Source organism: Rhinoraja longicauda, chromosome 40, assembly GCF_053455715.1.
Source record: "Rhinoraja longicauda isolate Sanriku21f chromosome 40, sRhiLon1.1, whole genome shotgun sequence".
Taxonomy (NCBI): domain Eukaryota; kingdom Metazoa; phylum Chordata; class Chondrichthyes; order Rajiformes; family Arhynchobatidae; genus Rhinoraja; species Rhinoraja longicauda.
Genome location: NC_135992.1, coordinates 6,741,885 through 6,766,713, shown reverse-complemented (window position 1 = coordinate 6,766,713; position 24,829 = coordinate 6,741,885). Strand labels below are relative to the sequence as shown.

The 24,829-nt window shown below is 39.3% G+C and overlaps 1 protein-coding gene across 7 annotated transcripts in view; it reads right to left on the bottom strand.

Moving 5' to 3' along the window:
• The window catches only part of LOC144611443 (trinucleotide repeat-containing gene 6B protein-like), a 162,997-nt gene that overhangs the window by 93,475 nt on the left and 44,693 nt on the right, over positions 1-24,829 (bottom strand). The window contains exon 1 of one of the 7 annotated variants that reach the window (XM_078430542.1): positions 13,191-13,334. The exons of the other annotated variants lie outside the window; for them this stretch is intronic. Coding sequence (XP_078286668.1) covers positions 13,191-13,195 — 5 coding nt within the window. The 5' untranslated portion in view covers positions 13,196-13,334. Of the gene's footprint in view, positions 1-13,190; positions 13,335-24,829 lie in introns of those variants that run through there. 7 annotated transcript variants of the gene reach the window in all.

Below are 24,829 nucleotides of genomic sequence, written 5' to 3'. Positions count from 1 at the left end.
CCTGTGAATTCCTGCTTGTTAAACCCCCCCTAAGGCCACGTTTCGTCCCTCCCAGCCATGGATTAAACTTTACTACCCTCACTCGGTTATAGCAGACGATCGGCACTAACGGACAGCATTCTCCCCCCCCCCCCCCCCCCCCCCCCCGCCTGTGGTTCGTTATTGCAAAGCTTTGCTGTAACAAAATTATATTCCTCGCAGAATTTTCAAATATAAAGGTATTTTTTAATAGCTAAAAGTTTATTTTATTACTGTAAATTAAAAATATTAAAGGCTGCTCATGGCCTTGTAATAACATTGTACATAACATTGTACAAGTATCATTAGAAACAATGGCATGTCATTTTTCTGTGGTCACCCGCTGTGAAACTAACAGCTTGTGACCTTAAGAAAATGGTGTCTGCTTAGAGTTTAGCATTTTAGAGTTTAGAGATATAGCTTGGAAACAGGCCCTTTGGCCCATACACTAGTTCTATCCAACAAATGAGGCACAATTTACAGAGCCCAATGAACCCACAAACCTGTACGTCTTCGGAATGTGGGAGCAGCCAGAGAAAACCCACGCAGTCACAGGGAGAACGTACAAACTCCATACAGAGAGCACCCGTAGTCCGGATCAAAGTTAGGCCTTTGGCACTGTAAGGCAGCAACACTTCCGCTTGGACACTGTGCCCTTACGTTTACTGTGGGGAGGCTACATGGAAAGTTTTCCTCCCTTCAAGAATAACTTTTTTTCCCAAGGAGGTTATTTTCCACTTGTCAATTATCAAAGTAACTGTTAAGTGGTTCTCAGGTTGCAAGCTGAAATAGCATTATAACCAATATCCACGTAGTAAAAAGTGTTTTCTAATTAATCAAGCATCTTATATCCAATTTACGGTATAGAAATGCCCATTATAGCAGAACTACCTGTATTCATAACCTAATCCTCCACAGCTCCCTCAGTTGGAGAATTTCAAAGCTTCGTGGCATTTGAGAGAAGAACTTCCCTACCTCTATATTAAATGGGTGATAGCTTATACTAATGTTCCTTGGTTCCAGCATAACCTATCAATTTTTCAATACAGGCACATCACACCCTTTCTACAACTTGATTTCCCACATTGTGAAATCAGAAAATTTGGTCTAATTACACAGTACATCCATGTCAGCAATATAGACTGTAAATGGTTGAGGTCCCACTACTCATCTCCATGACATTCCACTAGTTACAGCTCATCATGCTATAATTCATCCTGAATTTGGCTAACAAGCAGAGAGAAAAAAAAAATTGAGGTGACTGCATAACCAAAATTAACAAATCAGCCATGCAATAAATCTTAAATTTCCAATTCCAATTTCAATCATTAGGAAGCGCCTCGTATACGGGGCACACCAATTACATTAATACAGATGTTTTCTTTTCTTATACACTGCAACATTCAAAGTGGCACATTTTCTAGGGCAACATTTTTTCCCTGTGATTACTGCAGCTGACACAGTTCTGTTCAAATATTTGCTTACAAATTACTTGAATATAGTTTGGAAAGTCCCATTGCAGGAATTGAAGGTCTTATTATGAAAGAGAGTAGAATTCCCCGATGAACTAACAACACCAAATCACATTAACTAGTTGCCAAATCGTATAGCTTTCTTGGATCATGCTGTGTACAAATGCTTGTAAAACTGACCTGCATAAACTTTGAATATAATTTAGTAACTGGCTGTTTAGTTCATCGGATTACCCCACATTCATGAAAACAGTTGCATAAACATGGGCTCTTGTTCAAATATTATGTATTTATTTGCTTCCACCTTCTCTGCCATGTGCATTACCCATTCCCCCTCCAAAAAACAAAAGGAGACCAAATAATTTATGATATCAACAGGGACCAAATGACTGTAAAGCTGAATTTCATTATGGTTGATGGACTTTTCTTATTCCTCATGTTGAAATTTGAAGACCTTTTCGATGGCATGGGAGAACTGCTTGGTCTTCAACATATAACTCCACAATAATTATTTTCCCATTCATTTCTCCAGATGTGGCAGTCGATGGCAAGTTCATCTTTTATCAGTCATTCCTATAGGCTACAAAAGGATGCACCACTGAAGGAAGGATTGAATGCTTAGAGTTGTCTTTATCCGAACAAATGAACTGTTTTGGCAATTTCCTGGTGCCCTGCACATCATTACCTATCCATGCCAAAGACCATTCATCATGCTTTATTGGTAAGAACAAGTAACCATGTGAAACTTTTCCTCATTCAGCAAATAGCTTACAGAAGCATGAACACCAACTGTACAACTTGGGTGTAACGGTAGTTCTGCTATATAATGTGATTGGTGAATTAGGGAACATTGAGAAAAGAGATGAGGGTGGGACAAAGCCTGGCATGTGATGTGTGGATACAGTTGAGGGGACAAGGAATGATTGATAGATGGGCAGAGTAAATGACAAAGGATAGTGGTAATAAAGAGACAAAAGGTGTCCAAGATAAGGAGTGAAATGTACAACCAGAGGACAGGATATGGAAGAGGACAGGGGGACGAGAAAGAAGGGGGATAAAAGGGAAATATGAGACTTTGGATCATATAGAGGAGAAAGTAGCAGGGGACTGGGATGATGAGAGAAGGTGGGGAAAATAGCTCGATACAAGGGTATTTTAGTATTGCTCCATCGTAATAACTTTTACATGTAGAATGCACATCACACCGAATCACACTAATTTTCATGCAGTTGTTCAGAGAGGAGCATTTAAATCTAATGACTACATTCCCAATTTCCTGATATGACAGAAAATCTTTTATAAATAGGGAAAAGATTGCATTTACGGATAACTTCCCAATTCCATTATGAAATGTGGTGGTAATTATCTTTAGGTGTTCACCAACTATATATAACTAAATAAACATTTACCATAATAAGTACAATTCCATATAATAACATATTCTTAATTTCTATCTGAGGATACTGAAAGTAAAGTGAATTTCCATTTTCAAATCAAAAGACAAAGCGTAGCTCTGTACTGAAAGTCCAAGTTCATATAAAAAGCTTTGCATTAAAAACTATACAAATCTCATGATAACGTGGAGTAAAAGCCCAAGTCTACAATTAGAAATTATAATAATTTATTATATACATAGTTGATATAATCAGAATCCAAAGAACATGAATGGAAGCAAATCATCCTTTAAACCAAGGGATTGAAGGAAGAGGAGATGAAGATGATCGCTGATGAGATCAACCCAGTCACTCTTCCAGCTTTATTTCTCCCCCTCCTCCCCAACAATCAGTCTGAAGAAGGGTTCCAACTGAACTGCCACCTATCCAGGTCCTCCAGGGATGTTGCCTGACCTGCTAAGTTACTCCAGCTCTGTCTTTTTTCACAAGTTTTCAAAACCTAGTTCTGAAACAGTTTAATAATTGATCTTGTGCAGACCATCACAAGGGAAAAGAAGATCAAATAGTTACAGTAATGTCATAAAAACCAACTGTCTTCTTAATGAGGAAAGAGGACCTGCTACCCGTGTCTTTCATGGTACCAATGGTGACATTAGTCCCCAAGCTATGCAAATTATACTAAATTCCCTCAGGGCAACAAATGTCATAACAACTAAAAACAGAAACTTTGTCTCATCTGGTGACCTTGCTACAGCTGACAACAGGTCTTGTGTGTTTCCTCAGAGTGAAACTGAACATACCCACTTGAATTTAGATACGGGTTCACAAATAGTCAGCAAATAAAATCAAAAACTTGGAGTGGGGAATCAGTGGTGGCCTCACCATTACATTTACAATCGGAATAGGTAGGTGTTCTGTTGCATCAATTTATTTCTGAATCAGCAATAAATCCGATCTTGAATTACAACATTACCCCTCAAAAACTTGGAAGTGCAGCATCCCAGCAAAAAAAACTTTGTTGAGCACACTGTCAGGATATCAAAATAACTCAAAAATATTTAGTTCACACATGTAAAGAAGCCATTATGCCTTTATGATGTTTCATTTTAAAGATCTATCACCTTTTAAATGTCCATCTCTGCTCAGAATTCATTCCTATTTAGTTATATATGAATCCCAGTCTACAGTAATGCCTAAACAAACTATTCTCTTGTCTGACATGCTGATGTTAAGAGTATTATTTTCAGTGAAACCATTTTTTTCAAAAGCTCAATTTTTACCATTGAAAAAAAACAAGCAGCTGCATTGAAGCACACTCCAGTTCCTTTGGAATGAATCTGTCTGCAGTCAGTGTCAGATTTATGTTTCCACAACCGAGCCAACCTCCACATTAAATTTATGATCCACTTCCACCCACCCATCAGCAGTACAATTCACTAAGCCATGCACCCAGACATGAGCCAACTCCAAGATTCAACCTATCCCTTCAAAAAAGAAATATCTGTTTTCTTTGCACTAAGCCAGTTCTTCATTTTGCACTTCACTTAATCATGAATCCACAAAGCTTTAGAGCACACAATCAAACCTAAGCTCTCTCACATCCACTGAAATGTGCAAATAAGCAAAGTACCCATAAGGTTCAGCATATATTGGCAGGGACCACATATAGCTAGTCAGGGATACAGAAAATGCTGCATCAACTCAAAGAGGAGGAGAATATGGTTTCACAATACAAAGGCAAGCTACTGCAATGTGTCGGATGGTAGAAATATATGTATATTAGAGACATGCTCAGTGACCCATTATAAACAAATTTCAGGCATGCAAAACCTATAAATATAGGATCTCATGATAAATCCCAGAATTTCAGCAATATCCATTATTTAGAATATCCAAGCCAGATAGATCGCCATTCTGAGCATAAATATTTTCTACTTGCAATCCTGAACCATTCTCTATTATCTCGATTAATTATATTGCCACCCTTTACCTCTAAGCCTGAATGGAGATCAACGTCAGATTCTGAACAAATTTCAATCCTGTATGCATGTATGCATACAAAACATGTATGTATGTGCACAGAGTACAGCAACCTAAGCTGAGTCCCACCCTCACCAACAATCTGCCTTTAAAAAATATATAGATTAGAGATTGAAATGGGATTCAAATTAGTACATTTCCCAAAGCATGAACTTATATGGAATCAATTATCCTCGACACCTTTCCAGTGTACCCTTCCTATCTTTTCAGGATTCTTGGAGCACAACCAGTGCTGTTTCCACAGTCAAGGATAATCACCAGACACAGTGTTGGCTCATTAAGGAAATTCTACATGTTTCAGTTGGGTAAATACAGCTAGTTCCCTGCCTCCAATTCCTTCAATTTTGGTTACTCTAAACAATTCCACCAACAGGCAGCCAGGTCAGAACAAATTTAAATGCTCAGTTTTTTGCCTTACAAATTCAAAAGCAAAACTGGAAAGAGAAAATGAGCCCCGGGCCAAGAACTTTGGTATCAAAAGTCTGCTTGAGAAATGTCATACTGAACACATTACAACCACATAGAAATGAAAGTGAAATCCAATAATCCAATCCAATATCTTGATTTCAATTCATGGGAACTGAAAACAATAACTCAAACAGCACGAGAGAACAAGAAATATCACTAATAACAGTGTGTAAAGGATATTCAAATGCAGTTTAAAGTCTATAACCGGAGAATCCTGCATGGCATGGTGTACCTATTTGACTTAAACAACAGCCAACCCAAAGGCACTCCTGCTTTACAATCCACATCACGGTGATGTCTACTGAAGATTCATTTTAAATACAATGTATCTTAGTGAACCATAAAGAATAAGACAAATGAAAAGTTTTTCCAGAAACGAAGCACGGGAAAAAAAGCAGAGACGATGCTGCGTCCATGCTGACATGAAGGAAGGGCACATGCAGTGGAACTGTTGAAATTATTACAGCAAGGGAGTTCCTAATAAATTACAGGACTAATGTGCGCATGGAACCAATCAAACTCCACAACTGTTAAAACCTCTTAAGCAAATACGAGAAAGGAATTATAAATAGAAAATCACACGCTCCAATGGATTTGTTGGCTGGTAACCAGTTCTACCCCAAAAGTTGTTACAATGTAGTCCATTTGCACCAATTGTATCTATTCATGTGAACACTCAAGGAAAAATAAGTTGGACGGTGAGGTTAAATCTTTGGATTACAAATTTTTTGGTGATTGTGTACTTCTGGGCCAGTTTTGAAATGAAGCCATTAAGTAATTTTGACACCTCCTAACAGACAATCCCTTTGTTCTACACACCCCTCTCCCATCTTTTCTCCTGCAGAAAATGTATCTCTTTCTTTCCCAATTCTGACGAAGGATTGCCGACCGTAATGTTGAATTGCTTTTTGCACACCCTGATTTAAGGTTTTCAGTATGCACTGTTTTGTTTTTAAACTGAGGCAGTCAGTAATGGCAAGGTATCAATGTGCCAGAAAAAAGATTTCATCTTTAATTCTCAGACTTTTTTTAAAGTTTAGAGATACAGCAAGTTATCCACTCCCTACACATTAAAGGGAATTTTACAGAGGCCAATTAACCCACAAACCTGCATGTCTTTGGGATGTGGGAGGAAACCAGAACACTCAGAGGAAATCCATGTGATAGCACTATTGTGATTGCACTTTCAAAAAGCTACCAGTAAAACAACGGGTAGAAGAGCCTATTTCTTTGTCACACGATTCTAAGAGGCAGAAATAATCATAGAAGCTGTAAGGACTGCAATCATGGTTCAGTGACAAAACACTGGCATGCTTTCAGTTTCCTACTGTAGATAATAAAGTCTGCCTCAGTTTCTCATGACAAGTGGTGGGAAGAGAGATGAGCATATTTCAAGCTGCTGATCGCTAATGGTTAAGTGTTTATCCCTGGACTCTGCTGGATTGCTCACCTGGCCCCAGTTGTGGCCCATCTACCCACTATGGCATAATAACTCATTAGCATTCTGCCTTCGATCCAATGTTAAGAATACAACATAGGAAATAAATAATAAAATCTCGACAAACTAAAGATTTTTGAAAAGCCAAACTAAGCAACAGATCGTGACTGATTAGTATGATACTGATTTAATATTTGCAAGCTATAATCCACATGATGAAATTGGGGAAATAGTAAGCATTTCCATTTGGGGATATATTAGAATTATAAACTTTTCTAATCATTTTGTGTGAAATATTAGAAGAATACATTTTGTCACGATTGTGCATTTATTCTTTTATCAGGTCACTGATCTTTATTGATTGGTAAAATAAATATTTTATGTTCATAATCCCTATTCTTGGGAAGTGTTTATATTTCTTCAAATGGATTCGGTCGGGGAAGTGAGTGTTGCTATTTATTGCTATTTAATGGTCTTTGAGCTAAATGGCTTGTTTGACTATTTCTGAGGGAAGTTAGGCATCAACCACATTGTTGTGGATATGAAGTCACATACAGGTCAGACAGGCAAGAGCAGCACATCTCTTCCTCTAAAGTACATTTGCAAATCAGATGAAATTTAAATAATCTGGTAGTTTTATGATCACCATTACTGATACTAGTTTACCCCCCCCCCCCCACATGCGCAAATACCCTATCTGCCATGGTGAGATTTAAACATGCCTCCAAATCAATGAACCAGGCCTTTGGGTTACTGGTCCTGAATCTGATCTATCAAGTTAACAAATTTTAACCATGCACATATACACGGTACTGCTTGCTTTTTCTTCTGATATTGATCCGACTTCCCAAGCTCCCTCTCGAACTAATTTGCATTTTAACGTTGCATGAAGCCTCTCACCTGTGCAAATTTCATTAATTTCACCTGCATGTCCACACCCACATGGAATCGGGTCAAGACTTTAGTCAAATACGTTCCATTTTATAATCAAGAAGATAAGACATTACTTCTGTCTGAGCACATTCTAATCAGAGATTCACAATGTTATCAAGTAGTCACCATAACTGCTCAGAAAAAAAGGGCAGTCTGTTATTAATTTATGTTGTGATCAAACTGATCTGTATTTCCAATGAAAGTACTCTTTTGCTCAAGACAATTCCAGGCTCCAAATGCTCAAATGCAAAGCACAAGACATCTAAAAATCAAATGCATTAAAGATATACAGCACTAAACATATTAAAAACTAATCACTCAATTTCTGGCCTTTTAACTGCTCTGAAGTGCTTTCTATGTTAAATAAAAGTGCTGGTTGGTCTCTGCCTAGGATATTTTGCAATGAGGCCAATAATCAAGAAACTCATCACTTTACATTTCCCTTTTGATTTGGGATGTTCTCTTGGCCTGATTATGAGACCACACAAAAGGTCGACCATTTAGTACAGAGTTAATATTTCAGAAATGGTTTCAGAGATAATCCTAGCAGGCTATCTCTACAAATTTGTGGTTTTGCTTTCATTACATCTGTACAATTCTTTTCAGTAGAAAGAACAAAATCAATGAGGTTCAAATAATACAGGGTTTGGATTCAATTTGGGGGGATATCAATTGGGCACATGCCACCCAACTGCCACATTAAAACTATTAGTCAGTCACAAAGTATGAACCTACTGCTCACACTATGATTCGTGGCCAATTTTGTGCATGGCCTCCACAGGCAAACACCCTAGCCAAAGGAAACAACATCTCAGCACCTCTCAATCTTCTGATACCAAGAGTGTATGCAAATCCAATCTGCTTCACACAACAAAGCCACCAACTCAGAAAACTGCAGAATCTGGTTTAGAAAAAAGTGCTGGAGTCACTCAGTGGATTAGGCAGCATATCTGGAGAACATGAACAGGTGATGTTTCAGATCAATACCCTTCTTCAGACTGATCAGAAAACTATTGACCTTTGTTGTATTCCATTTGGAAGCATATCCTTCCTTAGGAAGGGAGACCTGATTGGTACACCATATCTTCATCATATCAAGATAAAATTAGTACCAGTACCCTATACAATTGCAGGGTCTTTTCTACACTTGTATTTAATCCTCCAAAGTACTGTTTGCCTTCCTTTTGCTCTGATGAAAGCCCTCTGCATTTAATAAAATTATTTACTTCTTCTGTTTTTCTATTATAATGGATGATTTGTTCCCCCCTCCCCGTGTTATATATCATCTGTCAAGTCACTTAGTCTGGGTATAATCACCCCCACCCCCTCCCCATCCTACCAAAAATCCTATCTACATCCTTTGCACACCCTACAACTATATCCAGCTTAATGGCAGCAAATTTCACATTACATTTGATTCCCTCAACCAAATCATAGGTATAGATTGACAACAAATGGAACTTCATCAAAGCTACCACCTAGCCACAAGATCCCAACTGAAAAACAATTTATTGTTTTCTGTCCTTTAACCAGCCCACAACAATCCATTACCTGCAATACCTTTTTTTAAAAGTTTAGTTCAAATACAGCACAGAAATAGGCCCTTCAGCCCACCGAGTCTGCAATGACCAGGGATCCCCGCTCACACAAGGGACAATTTTACATTTATACCAAGCCAATTAACCTACAAACCTGCACATCTTTGGAGTGTGGAAGGAAACAGAAGATCTCTTAGAAAACCTATGCGGTCACAGGGAAAACGTACAAACTCCGTACAGACAGCACCTGTAGTTAGGGTCAAACCCGGGTCTCTGGCGCTGTTAGCCAGCAATTCTACAGCTGTGCCACCTGTGCTCTAATTTTATTGAATCATTTTTTTGTATGGCAAACTATTGAAGACCTTCCCAAACTCCCAAAACATCACTTTAATTGACTGTACATTTTATACGCTGCTGATTACAACCTTTAAAAAAATAGATTTGTCAAATAAAATTTCCCTTTCATAAATTTATGCTAAGCCTGCCTAATCCAATTATTTGTCAAGTGTCCTGTTACCACTACTTTGATAATTGAAACCAGCACTTCCCCCACTACTGATTCATGCCAAGTGATCTATTGTCCCCCGTTTTCTCTCTTCTCTCTTTCCCTCCCTTCCCCCACCCTTCTTCAATAGTGGAGTTACGTTTGCTACTTTCCAGTCTGTGGGAATCATTCTCTAATCTATGGAATTTTGAGGATGACAATCAGTGCATCCATTATTCTCCAGTAGCCTTTATCAAAGCCTTTAAGATTCAAGCAATCAGATCCTGGGGATTTATCATCTTTCAGGCTATTAGCTCTTCCCATACTTATATTTTTAATCTCCACATTTGTGTTAAACCCATCTCTCTCCAGAATTTCCATGTTTTCCTCAGTCCTCTTCCAGGCAGGCAGAAATATATGTTTAATTTTTCTCATTTCCTTCCCCCTGAAACAATTTCTTCCGCCTCGGTCTTTAAATTGCCTACATTAACTGTAGCTAATCTTTTCTGTTACACATTTATAGTTGCTTTGTAATAATCTGTTATTTTATAACCTGTTCTTGCTCATGTTCTACTTTTCATTTTCATGATAAAAGCTTTGATCTTCCTTTGCTGAAATGTCACCTCTCCTCCAGCTTAACTTAATTTTAAGCAACATTACATGCTTATTCCTTTGATTTTATACTTAGCTATATTATAACCACAACCGGACATTTTTGTTGATATTCTTTTAGTTTAAAAGGGAATATATATTATTTGAGAACTATATTAATTCTTTAAATCTAATCCATTAAAATATATGATAAACATAATGTACCTTTCCCAATATGGCAGAGCTAACACTCTTTATCCAATTGTTGCTTGCTTTATTCAGATTTAAGACTCGAGTTTCAGATTAAACTAAATAATTTTCTCTTTTTATGTAAGATGCTAACATATTATGATTATTGCTTAAAAACTTTAGATCTAGTATTGTTTCTTTCTCAATGCATAAAGCTAGATCTAAAATAGCCTGTTCCCTCATACATTCTTCAATATACCGATCTAGAAAACCAATTTAATTCATCCTCCACACTACCACTTCTAATTATCAATTTCCAGATTAAAATCATTCAAGATTATTTCATTATCCTTGTACCATGCTCCTTATTTCCTGGTTTATACTCTGCATTGCCTCAACTGTTTGGGGGTCTATAAACAACATCAATGTTTTCTGCCCTTTGCTTGCTCTCATTGATTTTGCTTCTTTGCTTCGCTAGATCCTTTCTCTTCTCTGCCTTAATTGCATACTAGACCAAGTGGACCCATTGGGCCCAAACCTCTCCTAAATTGGTGCAGCACCCTCTCCTCCTCCCTCCCCCGCCCCTTCCCTTACCCTCCCCCCCCCCCCCCCCCACTCCATCCCCGTCAACTCCACTTATCCCCCCCCTCCCTCCTCCCACCTTAGGAGATAGATTTAAACGTTAAAATGTGAATAACTTAAAAAATATAACACCGATTTCAATGAAACTTCATCCATTAGCACCAAAGGGACGACGGTGAGTAAGGTGGGCCTAAAATTGTCACACTATCCTGTACCGTTTTGGCTGTAGTTCAGGAACAAACAAACAAACGAGAGTTTTAGTATATAGATGTATAGTATCAGGTATACCATACCCCCTTGTCTTTATTGCTTCCCTTTTAAAAAATCTATTTATATCATCAATCTCATTAACATTGTTATTCATCAAACTCTTTTGGACCTTATTCATCTTCAACAAATCTCATTTCCCTTATTCAATCCATGTTAATGCATTTAACTTCAGTTTGGTATTAATTCCCACTAGTTCATTTCCAATCTCCTGAATAACAGTTGCACTGCAAATCTATTTTCATAGTTGTTCCAAAGAATACACATCACAAGTATATATTTCTTAGAAAGTTTAAAGATATGATAATGAATTGTAGGAACAGCACCTCGTATTTCGCTTGGGTAGCTTACACACCAGCGGTATGAACATTGACTTCTCTAACTTCAAAAGCCCTTGCTTTCCCTCTCTCTCCATCCCCTCCCCTTTCCCAGTTCTCCCACCAGTCTTACTGTGCCCGACTACATTCCATCTCTGTCCCGCCCACTCCCGACAGTCTGAAGAAGGGTCTCGACCCGAAACGTCATCCACTTTCTCTCCAGAGATGTTGCCTGTCCCGCTGAGTTATTCCAGCATTTTGTGTCTACCCAATGAATTTTACCAGTTCCATTTCAGTCATTCACCCATTAATACAAATAGACGCATTCTTCATGACTCCATCCGATTATTACTGTCATAATGCTTCCATGCGCCCAACCGTCAATCTTTATCATTCTCTTTCCCAAGTCGCTTACTCCATTACTGCAATCCCTCCCAACTACCAGCAAGAGTACAGGAAGATTAAAGTACCTCTCAGATCCAAAAAACTGAACCCATGACCTTCCTGTTAAAACGAACAGCTTTCGCCCATCAGACCACCAACAGTATAACCACCATTCAACCCCCTCCCCCCCGGCTTTCAAAACAGAGCATATCACAGACAAGGTATAGCATAGTATTGCAGTATCCAAAGAAAACTACGGAGTACAAAAATGCAGCACCTTATGGAAGTTCACACTGGAGTTTAATTTGAATATGGAATTCCCTGACTAAGATCACAACCAGGTCTTTCACTGTTAATTGACTGAGTAACAATGAAACAGTTTCTGGACCGAACCAACGCAACTAATTTAAAAACTGCAGAGAGACTGCTGTATCTTTTTTACAATAAAAACAGATGTAATGTAAATTAAATTTTAAATTATAAACATTCCAGATAATAACAGCTTGACAATGCTGATTTACTAGAAGTCTTGAAATTATAATTAGCCAGACTACCCCAGTGTTGTAAATAAGTTCAACCGTGTCACTTGGCAGTTTGCAGATCAACCCAAACTGGTCAGATAGCGTATTTGCCAAAAGGAAAAAAAACCTTTTTCCATGATTAAAATGACTGGTGCAAGAATAATTCTCCTTGTGCCAACTTGCTATTTATTTCAAAGATTTGTACAACCGCACTAGAGAAAGATACTTTGGGGGGTAAATAAACTTAGCATTCAGTGCTATGCTACACAATACATACTCGCAATGAAAAATTATCAGCAACTGCTCATTTGCAGCATGGCGGTATTTTGCAGAATCGTCAACCTTCCTGACTTTTGAAAAGCAAGAGCATCTTTAAAGTTTAAAGCCACCATTTCCCCTCCCACCGACCAGTTTTCATAAAATGGCTGTGGCCTTCTTAAACCAGGCCCAGATTCCAACCCTGTAGCTGTTTGCTGCCAGACAGACTAAACACTGTTCTTGAATTTTTTTTCTTTAAAAAGCCCAGCCCACAGGCACGGGCATCAGCCACAAACCTCATAAAGTGCAGCAGTGCAAGGATCCAGCAAGTTGAGGCATTCAAGGCAAGAGCAAAAGAAGAATATTAAATCAAAAAAACGGATTCTCTCTTCTCTTTTTAAAAAAAACAAACGCTCAAAAGCCAGCAGAGACTGCGGCGGCCATTTTGGCAGGAACTTAAGAGCCAGCTTCTGTGGGAAGCTTTTATTTGTGACCTTCAGAGAGAGGCTGTCATGTGATCTACTGTCCCATCAATCATTCGGGGGTGGGGTGAGAGAGAGAGAGAGGCAGAGGGAGAGGGAGGCTGAGTCCCACCTTCCCCAGAAGCACAGGCAATCTGATTGGTAGTTTACATGTTCTAACATGCAGCAGGACCCTGTAAGGTTAATCCCTCTGCGTACAGCACCAGAGCAATCTGCAACTTAGCAACAACATTAACTCTTCCACTGCCTTCCTGCAAAAGCTATCTCTTTCACCAGACACACAGATAAGCAGCACTCCTCTCTTTCAATTCGTGGTGCTCCATAAACACAGTGTTGAACTTTCCACATTGTGTGTTCAATGCATCGTACACATGACCTGTATCAGCAATTTTATTGTATCAGTCACATTTTCAATAATCCACTATCCATTCAGGAGTTTCCTGGAAGCTCCATTGTAGCAGCCCTTAGCTTCGGCACCCAACAAATATTCGCCATTAACATCATTTCTGAATCACTCTCGAAAGATTAAGGTGCAGTGTTTCCTTCGTGAGCAGAATCCTAACATTCCACCAGAACCTGCCATTGTCACATTCCACCCAAATAACCTTACACAGACCAACTTCAATGAGTAACATTTCTAGTTAATTTCAATAGCAACAAATGCCTCAATTATGCCTCTAATTTTGGCTAGCCAGGTGTTAGCAAACAAGATCAATCTAGTCAAGAGTCAAGAGTGTTTTATTGTCATATGTCCCAGGTAGAACAATGAATTTTTTACTTGTTAAAATTTAGACTTAAAAGCATCAAGCTGCTTTCATGTTGTTAAGACCACTGTGACTATTACCTGGCTCTTGTACATTTGGCTGGAATTGAGCAATAAACTCATAAATGGATTTGCAATGGTAGTCCTGTGCTCAGTCAAATGCAGCATAAAGGCAATTTAAATACTACATCTATGCTTTTCAATGGTGAGGTAAAAGACAAATTGTATAGAATCGGATGCCATATTTTTAGCGCCCCTGTTTTTAACCAGCCGGTGAATGTATGGATAGTATTATGCTGGCCTCAGATTTTCCGTTTCTGCTAGAGGAAAAGATAATTGATTCAGTATAGGTTTTGTAATTTGCTTCTGCGGTGAGCATATCAAACAAAAGAACAAATTCAACCCCCTTTGCAAGTGTTGATTACATTATTGAGAATCTCTTGTTAGAAACTGTAGGTATATGGATGTAGGAAGAGGTCTGGATTTGAATGTACTGTCACTCAGTCAATGACATCATCTTGCTGATGTTATGTTGCACCCGAGCAATTTCAGTAGAATGCAAATAAACAGAAGTACAAGAGAGCATATCCACTCAGGAGCAAACAGACTGAAACACTGCAGTCTAGGTTGGGGGTTCTAGGAATTTGAATCAATGGCAATGAAGAAAAGGCAATATAGTTCCAAGTACAATAATGCCTGACCTAAGGGAAATTTGATATAATGGTATTCCCATGCACTTTAGTTTAAATGTCCGGAAATCCCCAGATCACTGCAGGAGGCATGGATAAGACAGAAATAAAAATCATTTTATAAAATAAACTTGCTCATATAACTATGTAGTGTAAGAAAATAACCGCAGATGCTGGTACAAATCGAAGGTGTTTATTTCATAAAATGCTGGAGTAACTCAGCAGGTCAGGCAGCATCTCAGGAGCGAAGGAATGGGTAACGTTTTGGGTCGAGACCCTTCTTCAGACTGATATAACTATAATTCAGCTCATATAACTATAATCTTTGAGTTATTTTTATTTATTTATTCATTCACATAAATGTATTCATTTAGTAAGGCTAGTACTAAATGCCCATCCCCATTTACCCGTAATACATAATGATGAGCTGCTTGAGCTGCTGCAGTCTAACTCTGCTTGTTGGGGAGACTCTGGCTTTCATTCTATGACAACGAAGGATTGCCAATACATCTCCAAGACATGATATTGTCTGACTCGGGGTGCCTTGGTTGTCCAATTTTCCTGTTTAGCATCCCCTACAAGGTGGTAAAAACCAACGGGCTGTGCCATTAACAGTCGTTTGGCAAAATGATAAAATGCTTCCATTTTGTATTTGGTATATTCCATGCCCTTATCACACCAGTCATGGAATGACTAAGTAATATGGTGAATGGGCTACCAATCAAATGGGCGTGTTTAGAAGAGTGAGAAGGACTTGATTGAAACATACATGATCCCAAGGAATTATTCGGAAAATATTTCCTCTTGCGGAAGGATTACTGTTTAAAGATATGGGGTTATCCATTTAAAAGAGTGATTAGGCCAATATTTTTATCTCTGTGAATCTTTAGAATTCACTTTGTCATTGAAAGCAGTTTCTGAACATTTTTATATTCTTGATAAGCAAGGTGCTGAAAGGTTATCACAGGTAGACAGGAACATGAAGTTGCAGTTACAACCAGAGTAGCTTTGATGCCATTATATGACAGGGCAAATTTGAAGGGCAGTGTAATCCTGTGCCTATTCATATATTCATATAATATCTAATTTTCTCAGTTTTGAAGCTCCCTCCATCCAGGCAAATGGAAATTACTCCAACACACTGTTGACTTAAATCTGTTAAGTGATGGAAACACTTCTACAATCATTTGATGTATCACTTATCAGTTCTGATGTACTCCAAAACCACGTGCCCGTACACATTCGCCTGTGTGCGTGTTTGGTCTGGGTAAGGTTCTGACCAATGGTTTTATAAAATAAGAAAATCCTAGAAACACCTATGTGTTTCCAACATTTTCCATTCATGTTTCTGATTGCTAGCATCTGCAGTTTTTTTATTGTCAGATTCAGTCATCGGTGACTCTAGCGTGTTGGCGGTGGGGAATTCAACAAAGAAACTATTTCGTGGGTAGTTGATAGAATCTATTTTTCTGTAGGTGATCAATGTCTGATATTTATGTAACAGATTATTACCTTATTTAAGATGTATCTAAATTCTTGTGTAAAGTGATACTTAAAATAACTGTGTACAAAAATGAATTTCACTGAACATGTGACAAATAAAGTACTATTGAACCCTCCCTAGCCAGAGCTTGAATGTTCACCAGGCCCTGCTCATAAAGACAGAATTCCTTATCCTCAGAATTTTGTTAGTATTAATCTAAACTGAGGAAAAATACAAAGCAATAAATGGGAGAAAATAAAACTATCTGCAGAAAGTTAAAAGGAAAGAAATTGCCCCCTTCTTATCGCATACCACTTTGTACAAGCCTGGATGTGTAAACAATATCATATGCAGTGGAATGAAAAATGAGCAATTCCAATGCACTTGGAGTACTCAATTGGTTGATTTTTTTTAAATTAGTTTTTTCCTTGCCAAACTAAAGTAGAAAAGGCCTTGCATTTTTTCTGCCTCTTCCACTAAACTGGCAAGAAAACAATATGTCCAGTGTTACACATTTACAGGTTAAGAGAATTAAAAGATATTACACTGGTACACAGAGCATTCTGTTTGTTGTCTTTCAACCTTACATTTTAAGAATATTTTGATTTTTAGGAACAGAATTCTGATTTGGGTTAAACAAGACAGTTTATTTTGCTAGAAATACTCTAACCATCCACCTTCTAACCGTATCCCTTGATTCCTTCTGCCAAGAAGCATTTACCCTTGCAGCTATATTTCCTGGATTAATGGGCTCTTAGTTTCAGTCATTTCCCTCTTCCACATTCGCTGCCCATTGATTTTAAATTTCTTGTTGCTTGGGATTTGATCCCCTTACCCATCAGGAAACAATGTGCATGATCAACTTTGGCAATTAGTGGAACAATACATCACATGGTACATTTTCAGGTCTAAATGCCATGCATAACCATGAAATACCGATTTCATTCAATTTCCAAACTACAGGTAAAACTGATTCCCAATTTTAAAATACTATAGTCAATGCATGTATAACATTTAACATGTTGATGTCACACACATCAGTAACAATGACATTTTTAAATAACCACTCAGTCATTACACTCAATGAATAACATTGATTATGTTGTTACAATGGCACCTGTCAAGGTACCGCACATAAGGTACCGCACATACCCCAAATCCTGTGTTCTCAAGTTACTATGAACATCTACTGTACAATCAAAAGGTGGTTAAAGAATTGCAGCCAGATATGCTGCATAAATAAAATTTAATTAAATTCCCATTACAACTAGAATGTCAGAAATGCTGCAATGCTATTTTACATGTTATATACACCGATGAGCCAAAACATTATGACCTGATGAGCCAAAGCAATATGACCACCTGCCTAATATGCTGTTAGTCCTCCGCGTGCAGCCCCATGCACAGCAGGGGTGCGATGCACTGTGTATTGTGACACATTCCTCCCGTGACCACCATTAAAATTTTCTGTAACTTGTGACTCTATAGACCTTCTGTTGGTTCGGACCAAACAGGATAACCTTCGTTGCCCTCACGCATCGATGAGCTTCGGGCGCCCAACACCCTGTCGCCAGTTTGTGGTTTGTACCTCCTCAGACCACCGTCGGTAGGTGCTCACCACTGCTGACCAGGAGCACCCCACAAGCCTTGCCATTTCAGAGATGCTCTGACCCAGTCGTCTGGCCATAACAATTTGCCCCTTGTCAAAGTCGCTCAGGTCTTTACTCCTGCCCATTTCTCCTGTATCCAACACATCAACTTCAAGAACTGACTGTTCACTTATATATCCTAATATATCCCACCCCTTGACAGGTGCCATTGTAACAAGATAATCAATGTTATTCACTTTACCTGTCAGTGGTCATAATGATTTGGCTGATCGGTGTATATGCTACACACTAGTGTGCGAATAACTATTTCCAAAATTTAGGAGTTTATGCCATATATCAGAATGTATAAAATAAAACCTTCTGGGACACCAAGTTTTCTCTCACTGGGGAATCCAGAATAGGTATCAGAAGAAGAGGGCTGCCCATTAGCACAGTGATGATGAAGAATGTTTGTTTCTCAGAAGGTAAAGTTCTTTATCCCTGGAAGCCACGGAATATATTCAAAGCCAAAAGGAAGCATGCAGGTTCAGCAGGCAGTGAAGAAAGCCAATGGAATGTTGGCCTTCGTAACAAGAGGAGTTGAGTATAGGAGCAAAGAGGTCCTTCTACAGTTGTACCGGGCCCTGGTGAGACCGCACCTGGAGTACTGTGTGCAGTTTTGGTCTCCAAATTTGAGGAAGGATATTCTTGCTATGGAGGGCGTGCAGCGTAGGTTCACTAGGTTAATTCCCGGAATGGCGGGACTGTCGTATGTTGAAAGGCTGGAGCGATTGGGCTTGTATACACTGGAATTTAGAAGGATGAGGGGGGATCTTATTGAAACATATAAGATAATTAGGGGATTGGACACATTAGAGGCAGATAACATGTTCCCAATGTTGGGGGAGTCCAGAACAAGGGGCCACAGTTTGAGAATAAGGGGTAGGCCATTTAGAACGGAGATGAGGAAGAACTTTTTCAGTCAGAGGGTGGTGAAGGTGTGGAATTCTCTGCCTCAGAAGGCAGTGGAGGCCAGTTCGTTGGATGCTTTCAAGAGAGAGCTGGACAGAGCTCTTAAGGATAGCGGAGTGAGGGGGTATGGGGAGAAGGCAGGAACGGGGTACTGATTGAGAGTGATCAGCCATGATCGCATTGAATGGCGGTGCTGGCTCGAAGGGCTGAATGGCCTACTCCTGCACCTATTGTCTATTGTCTATTGTCTATAAAACAGATTTTTAGCCGAAAGGGAATTCAACAGTTCTGGGGACATGAGAAAAGAGGATCTGGGGACAAGATCATTCCATTCGCAGTATTATTGAATTCCTAATCCTGTTTCACACATCCTTTAATTTGTTTCAGGAAGAGCAAATGCTGAACCAGAATACTGTTTGACTGCTGTTCCCCTTGATTACAGACATTGTCTAAATAAGAGCAGGTTTTTGGACAAATGCCCTTGTTTTTGTTTTAAACTGATTTTTGTAGCAGCTTTCATTCATTTGGATCCTTTTACTCCTTGAATGCCAAACAAAGGACTTTCTAAGTTGATCATTGAGAAACACGCCATGATTCTTCTTTTGACATTTATTGAGAAAATCTACCCAATAATCTCTACCTTTTTGTGATATCAATTTCGAAAAGTCCAAGTAGCACTATTTAAGCCCTCCCTTTCAAGTTCTAAAGTAAGATGATACATTTCCCAGGCACCGTATTTAATTCAATACTAATGGAGAGGACAGAGGGAATATTATGATAGGGTGAGACCAAATGGGTGAATGCGGCAGTTTGAGGCAGACTACTCTTCGTCTGTTATGTGTTGTTATTAGCAAGGCTGTGGGACATACTCAGCAGGTCAGGCTGTAATACTGAAGAGGAAAAGGTCAAGCCAAAAATCACATTGGGTAACAAGCAGAAGTGACCAGTTGTGATCCAAAGAGAAAGGACTATGTTATGTAGATCTGGAGAAATCAATACAGTCTGGAAGGCTACTACATGCCCAGATAGAAGGGATGTCATTCCTTTCTGGCCTCGTGTAACAGTACAGGAGCCACAGATTGATACATCAGAATGGAAATATAATGTATATTCTCTGGGTCATAACTGAGGACCAAAAGCAAATGCTCCACAAATCAATCATCCAACCTGCATTTGGTATCTCCAAAGGTAGAGGAGCCCACACTGTGAACACAAAATGTGGTACACTAAATTGGAGGAATTGCTGCTCCTGCTGGAAAGACCATTTGGGTCCCTGAATGGTGGAGAGGTATCAGATGTTGCATGGCCATCAGCCACGTAAAATGTACTTTACATATACTTTATATTTCCACCATACCTTTTCTTCACTCTGCTGATAATTTCAGATTTAGTCTCCTATTTATTTCTCTTCCAGATATAGCTTCGCCAAATTCACCTGCCTTTTACCAGAGAAGTACAACATAGAAACAGTCCTTTGACCAACAAAATCCATGCTGACCATCAACCACCTATTAACACGAATCCTATATTAATTCAATTTTAATTCTCACCATATTCCCATCAATTTTAGATTCTACCACTTAAATGAGGAAAATTTACAGTTAACAACAAACCCATCAACCAGCCAATTAGTTTAGTTTTTTTAGTTTAGAGATACAGCACGGAAACAGGGCCTTTGGCCCACCAAGTCCTAACCGACCAGCGATCCCCGCACATTAACACTATCCTACACACACTTGGAACAATTTTTTAACATTTATACCAAGCCAATTAACCTACAAACCTGTACAACTTTGGCGTGTGGGAGGAAACCGAAGATAACGGAGAAAACTCACGCATGTCACGGGGAGAGCCTACTAACTCCGTACAGACAAGCCCCATAGTCAGGATCAAACCCGGGCCTCTGGCGCTGTAAGGCAGTCGCTCTACCGCTACGCTACCGTGCCACCCAATCTTAAGGATGTGGGAGGAAACCAGATCGCTCAGTGAAAACCCATGCAGTTACAGAGGGAATGTGCAAACTCCACACAGTCAGCACCCACCGCAGGTGTATTGAGGCTGCGGTTCTACTGACTGTGCTGTTTTCTTACCCTCTTACAGTATCACTTGTATTACTCACTCTCCCCCAGTTGGCATTCCTTCACAGACAGGAAGAGGGTAACTAAAATGAAAAAACCCTGGAGAGGGTGACTAGGAAATTAATAATGAGAAACAAAAATGGTAGATAGCTTAAATCAATACTTTGCATTAGTGGAGAACTGCACATATATCTCAACATTGGAAAATTGACTAGTTTACATAGCATGGAAGAACATAACAATTCCTGTCATAAGGGACAAGATATTGGTAAACAAGCAGGGTAAAAGCAGAAATATTACCAGAATTTTTTTTCCCCAGGAGGGAAAAATCAAATAGAGTTAAGGTGAGACAAGCATTGTTGAATGGAGATGTGTGGAGCATTATTTTTTTACACAGAGGATAGTGAATGCCTGAAACGCCTGCCAGAAATGGTGGTGGAGGCAGACACAATAGTGGCAATTAAAAGGCTTTTAGATAGGCACTGCAGGAAATAGAAGGATACAGATAACTTGTAGGCAGCTAAAGATTGGTCTTGGCACCATGTTTGGCACAAACATTGCAAGCTGAAGGGCCTGTTCATATGCTGTATAGCTGTATGTTTTTGGAAAACAATGGACTGCGCCGAAGAGTTTTACATGAAATAGCTATAGAAATAGTGGAGACATTGGGTGAAGTTTGTCACAACTCAAGAGTTCCAGGAGGATACCAGCAGATTGGAAAACCACAAATGTGATTCAAATATTCAAGGAAGACAAAAGATGGCAACTAAAGGCCTACGCTAACAAGGCCTTGCCAACGCTAACTTTAGTTAGCATTGGCAAGGTGACAGAGTCTATAATTAAGGAAAAATATAGCTAGTAATTTTCGCGAAGCTTGGTGCAATCAAACTAAGTCAACATGATTTCATGAAAAGAAAATGTTTGCAAATAGCAAGCAGAATCAAAACAAGGGGACTTGTTGATTTCAGAAAATTAAACTCCAGAAGGTATTTGCTAAGGTGTCATATAGCAGGCTGGTGTACAAGATCACAGGTCATGGTATTGGAGTATGTGCATCTTCCCCTTTACTGTATCTATTGTACTTGAGTTTGGGCTGATTGTTTCCATGTATGGTATACATGATCTTCTTGGATAGCATGCAAAATAAAGCTTTTTGCTGTACATCTGACAAAATTAAACCTAAACTAACATGGATTGAAGTTTATGTGTAGGAAGGAACTGCAGTTGCTGGTTTAAACCGAAGATAGACGCAAAAAGCTGGAGTAACTCAGTGGGACAGGCAGCATCTCTGGAGGGAAGGAATGGGTGACGTTTCGGGTCGAGACCCTTTATGTTCTGCGCAGATCGCCAAAGTCAGAATGAATGAGTTCTCCAGACCAAGCGGAAGGACGAGACTAGTGCAGTTCCCCAAGAATCAGTCATTGGCTCTCAATTATTTAGTACCTTCATTAGTAACTTGGAAAAGAGGACAAAGTGTTGCTGATGACACAAAAATAAGTGCTGATGACAACAAAATCAGTCGGTTAGGGGTCGGAGTTAGGATATAGATGGATTCTGCCTGTGGGCAATAACTTGACAATTGATGTTTAACAAAAGAAAATATACGGTTGTGAACTTCAGTAAAAGCAACTTAAAAGCGGACTATTATCTAAATGGAAAGAGACTGCAAATGAGCAGAGCACAGGATGGATTTGCATGAAATACAAAAAACTTAGCAAGCAGGTACAGCAAGCAATTAGGAAGGCAAATGGCATTCTTTACAAGGGAGCTGGAGTTTAGAAATACAAAGTATTTTTACAATTGTGCATGGTGTAGGTAAGGCTTAACCTGATATATTTGGTATGGTTTTTGGCCCCTTATCTGTGGCATTAGAGGTCACCCAGAAAAGATTCACTCCGCTAATTTCTGGAGAATTGAGAGCCTCGAGCAGCTGAAAGGGACGAGGAGCCACTGCCATATTTCGGAAGCAAGTCTGGCTTACCCACTGCGGAACCACAAAAATCTGCCCGAAGAGGGAGCCGCCGAGCCCGGTCTCTGCTCGTCCCCGAGTGGAGGGGATGGTGGGAGTGGGCAACAGCGAACACAAGAACAAAGTTACCTTCTGCACCCTCAAGGTCAACGGCAAGAAGTGATCCGGAGCACAAGGGCTGAATGGCGGATGGGCAAGGAGAGGGACAACGGTTCACTGGACAATCCGGATGGTGGTGACGGCTGCAATGGGCCAGTTTCGGTTTGGACTTTGAAAATGGTACAAAAACCTGGCGACACTTGCATATGGTCCCAGTGGGTTATTTCGATGCACTTTGTACTAAATCTGCGATTATATTTATGTATGGTAACATTTTACTGAATTAGATGCAAAAAAATAATTTTACTGCACCTTGATACTGCACTGTGATAATAAAGAACCACTGAGACCAGGGCAGATCGTAACAAACAGCAGTGCAGGTAGCCTATTCCTGCTCCTATTTCCTGGCATTCATTGTGTTCTGCGCCACCAATCTGACCTCGCAGTCCACGGCAATTTAAACTATTTCTATTGTCATCTGTATTCATTTCTAATTAAAGATCATAAACTTGAAAAAAATCGCTTCCGATTCCATAGTATTTCCTGCATTTTTTGCTTTTATTCAACAATTAGATAATGAATTTTCTTCAGTCTGCGAAGTAGTGGCCCCCCGTGCAATAACCAAGCAAGAGTGCTCAACGCAGCCAAGCAAAAAGAAATGGCACTCAGCCCAGAAACTTGAACTTTCTGCTGGTGATTAAATTTACTAAGGGGCCCACCGAAACTTATGTTTACATGTCAGCCTTCGGCTGATGCAACAAGAAGCCACCATGTTTTTAGAATCCAGAGTGGGAAACAAAAAACAAGTGCACAGTGGGCATATTTTAATTAACAATTTATTTAAATTCCAGATCTCCCAGTTTCTGAAGTCTGAGCCTTTCAGCAGGTTAGTGGATGATCTCATGCAGTTGGAATCATTGTTGGGCAGTTATGAAAGGAAGTAAATGTGAACATGAAAACACTATTACTGCTGCACCAGTATATTCTTTGTGGCATAACTCCTCCCTTTGGCTGTGAACAATGGCTCTAAAGAATTCAGGAAAGCTTTAAGCAGGCGATCTGCACATTGTAGACTGCATGGGTGGAGCTGGCATTGTGGCTATTAAAACTGAGCTGTTAGCTCTACACCTCTAGACCCTCCCTTAAAATATTATGGTTAATTATATTGTAATATTTACAAAGATTAAATGCCGAGCTCATTGACAATTTATCCAGTTTGTTCTTTAAACTTCTCTTTTATTCTCGCAACATTTGGGATACAAGCCTCAGTAATTAAAAATGGGCACAATGATTATGCTGAATCCTTCAGCACTATAACCAAACAAAATGGAAACGACTGGGCCAATTAAGCTTGGTGACCACCCTGCTGTGATGACTGGGATTGATTTTATGCACATTAACTTATAAGCAGTCTTCACTGGATAAATTTTCTGGAGAAATGACCCTGCTATTGTTGAAAGTTACTGTTTCTGATTCCTCTATTTATTAATGAGCTTCCATTTCTTGAGCAACTTTAAATTGGTGTACAACAAACTTCCTGCTGCATGTCATATGACACACCCAACCTCCAATTCATTGGCTGACACATGGCATGGAGCTGTCAAGCACACTCTATAATCTGATATTTTTGATTATTCAGCATTGCCTTACACGAGGTTTAAGGTTGTCGTATGTAAGCAGGCTGAACTAATCATCCGACTACAATGATCTATGGAATTCAAAGTTCAACATCACAAATGACAAAGGTGTACTGTGCTTCTACAAAAGGATGCAACAGTAATGCTCTCCATATTTCATGAAATGGTTGATTT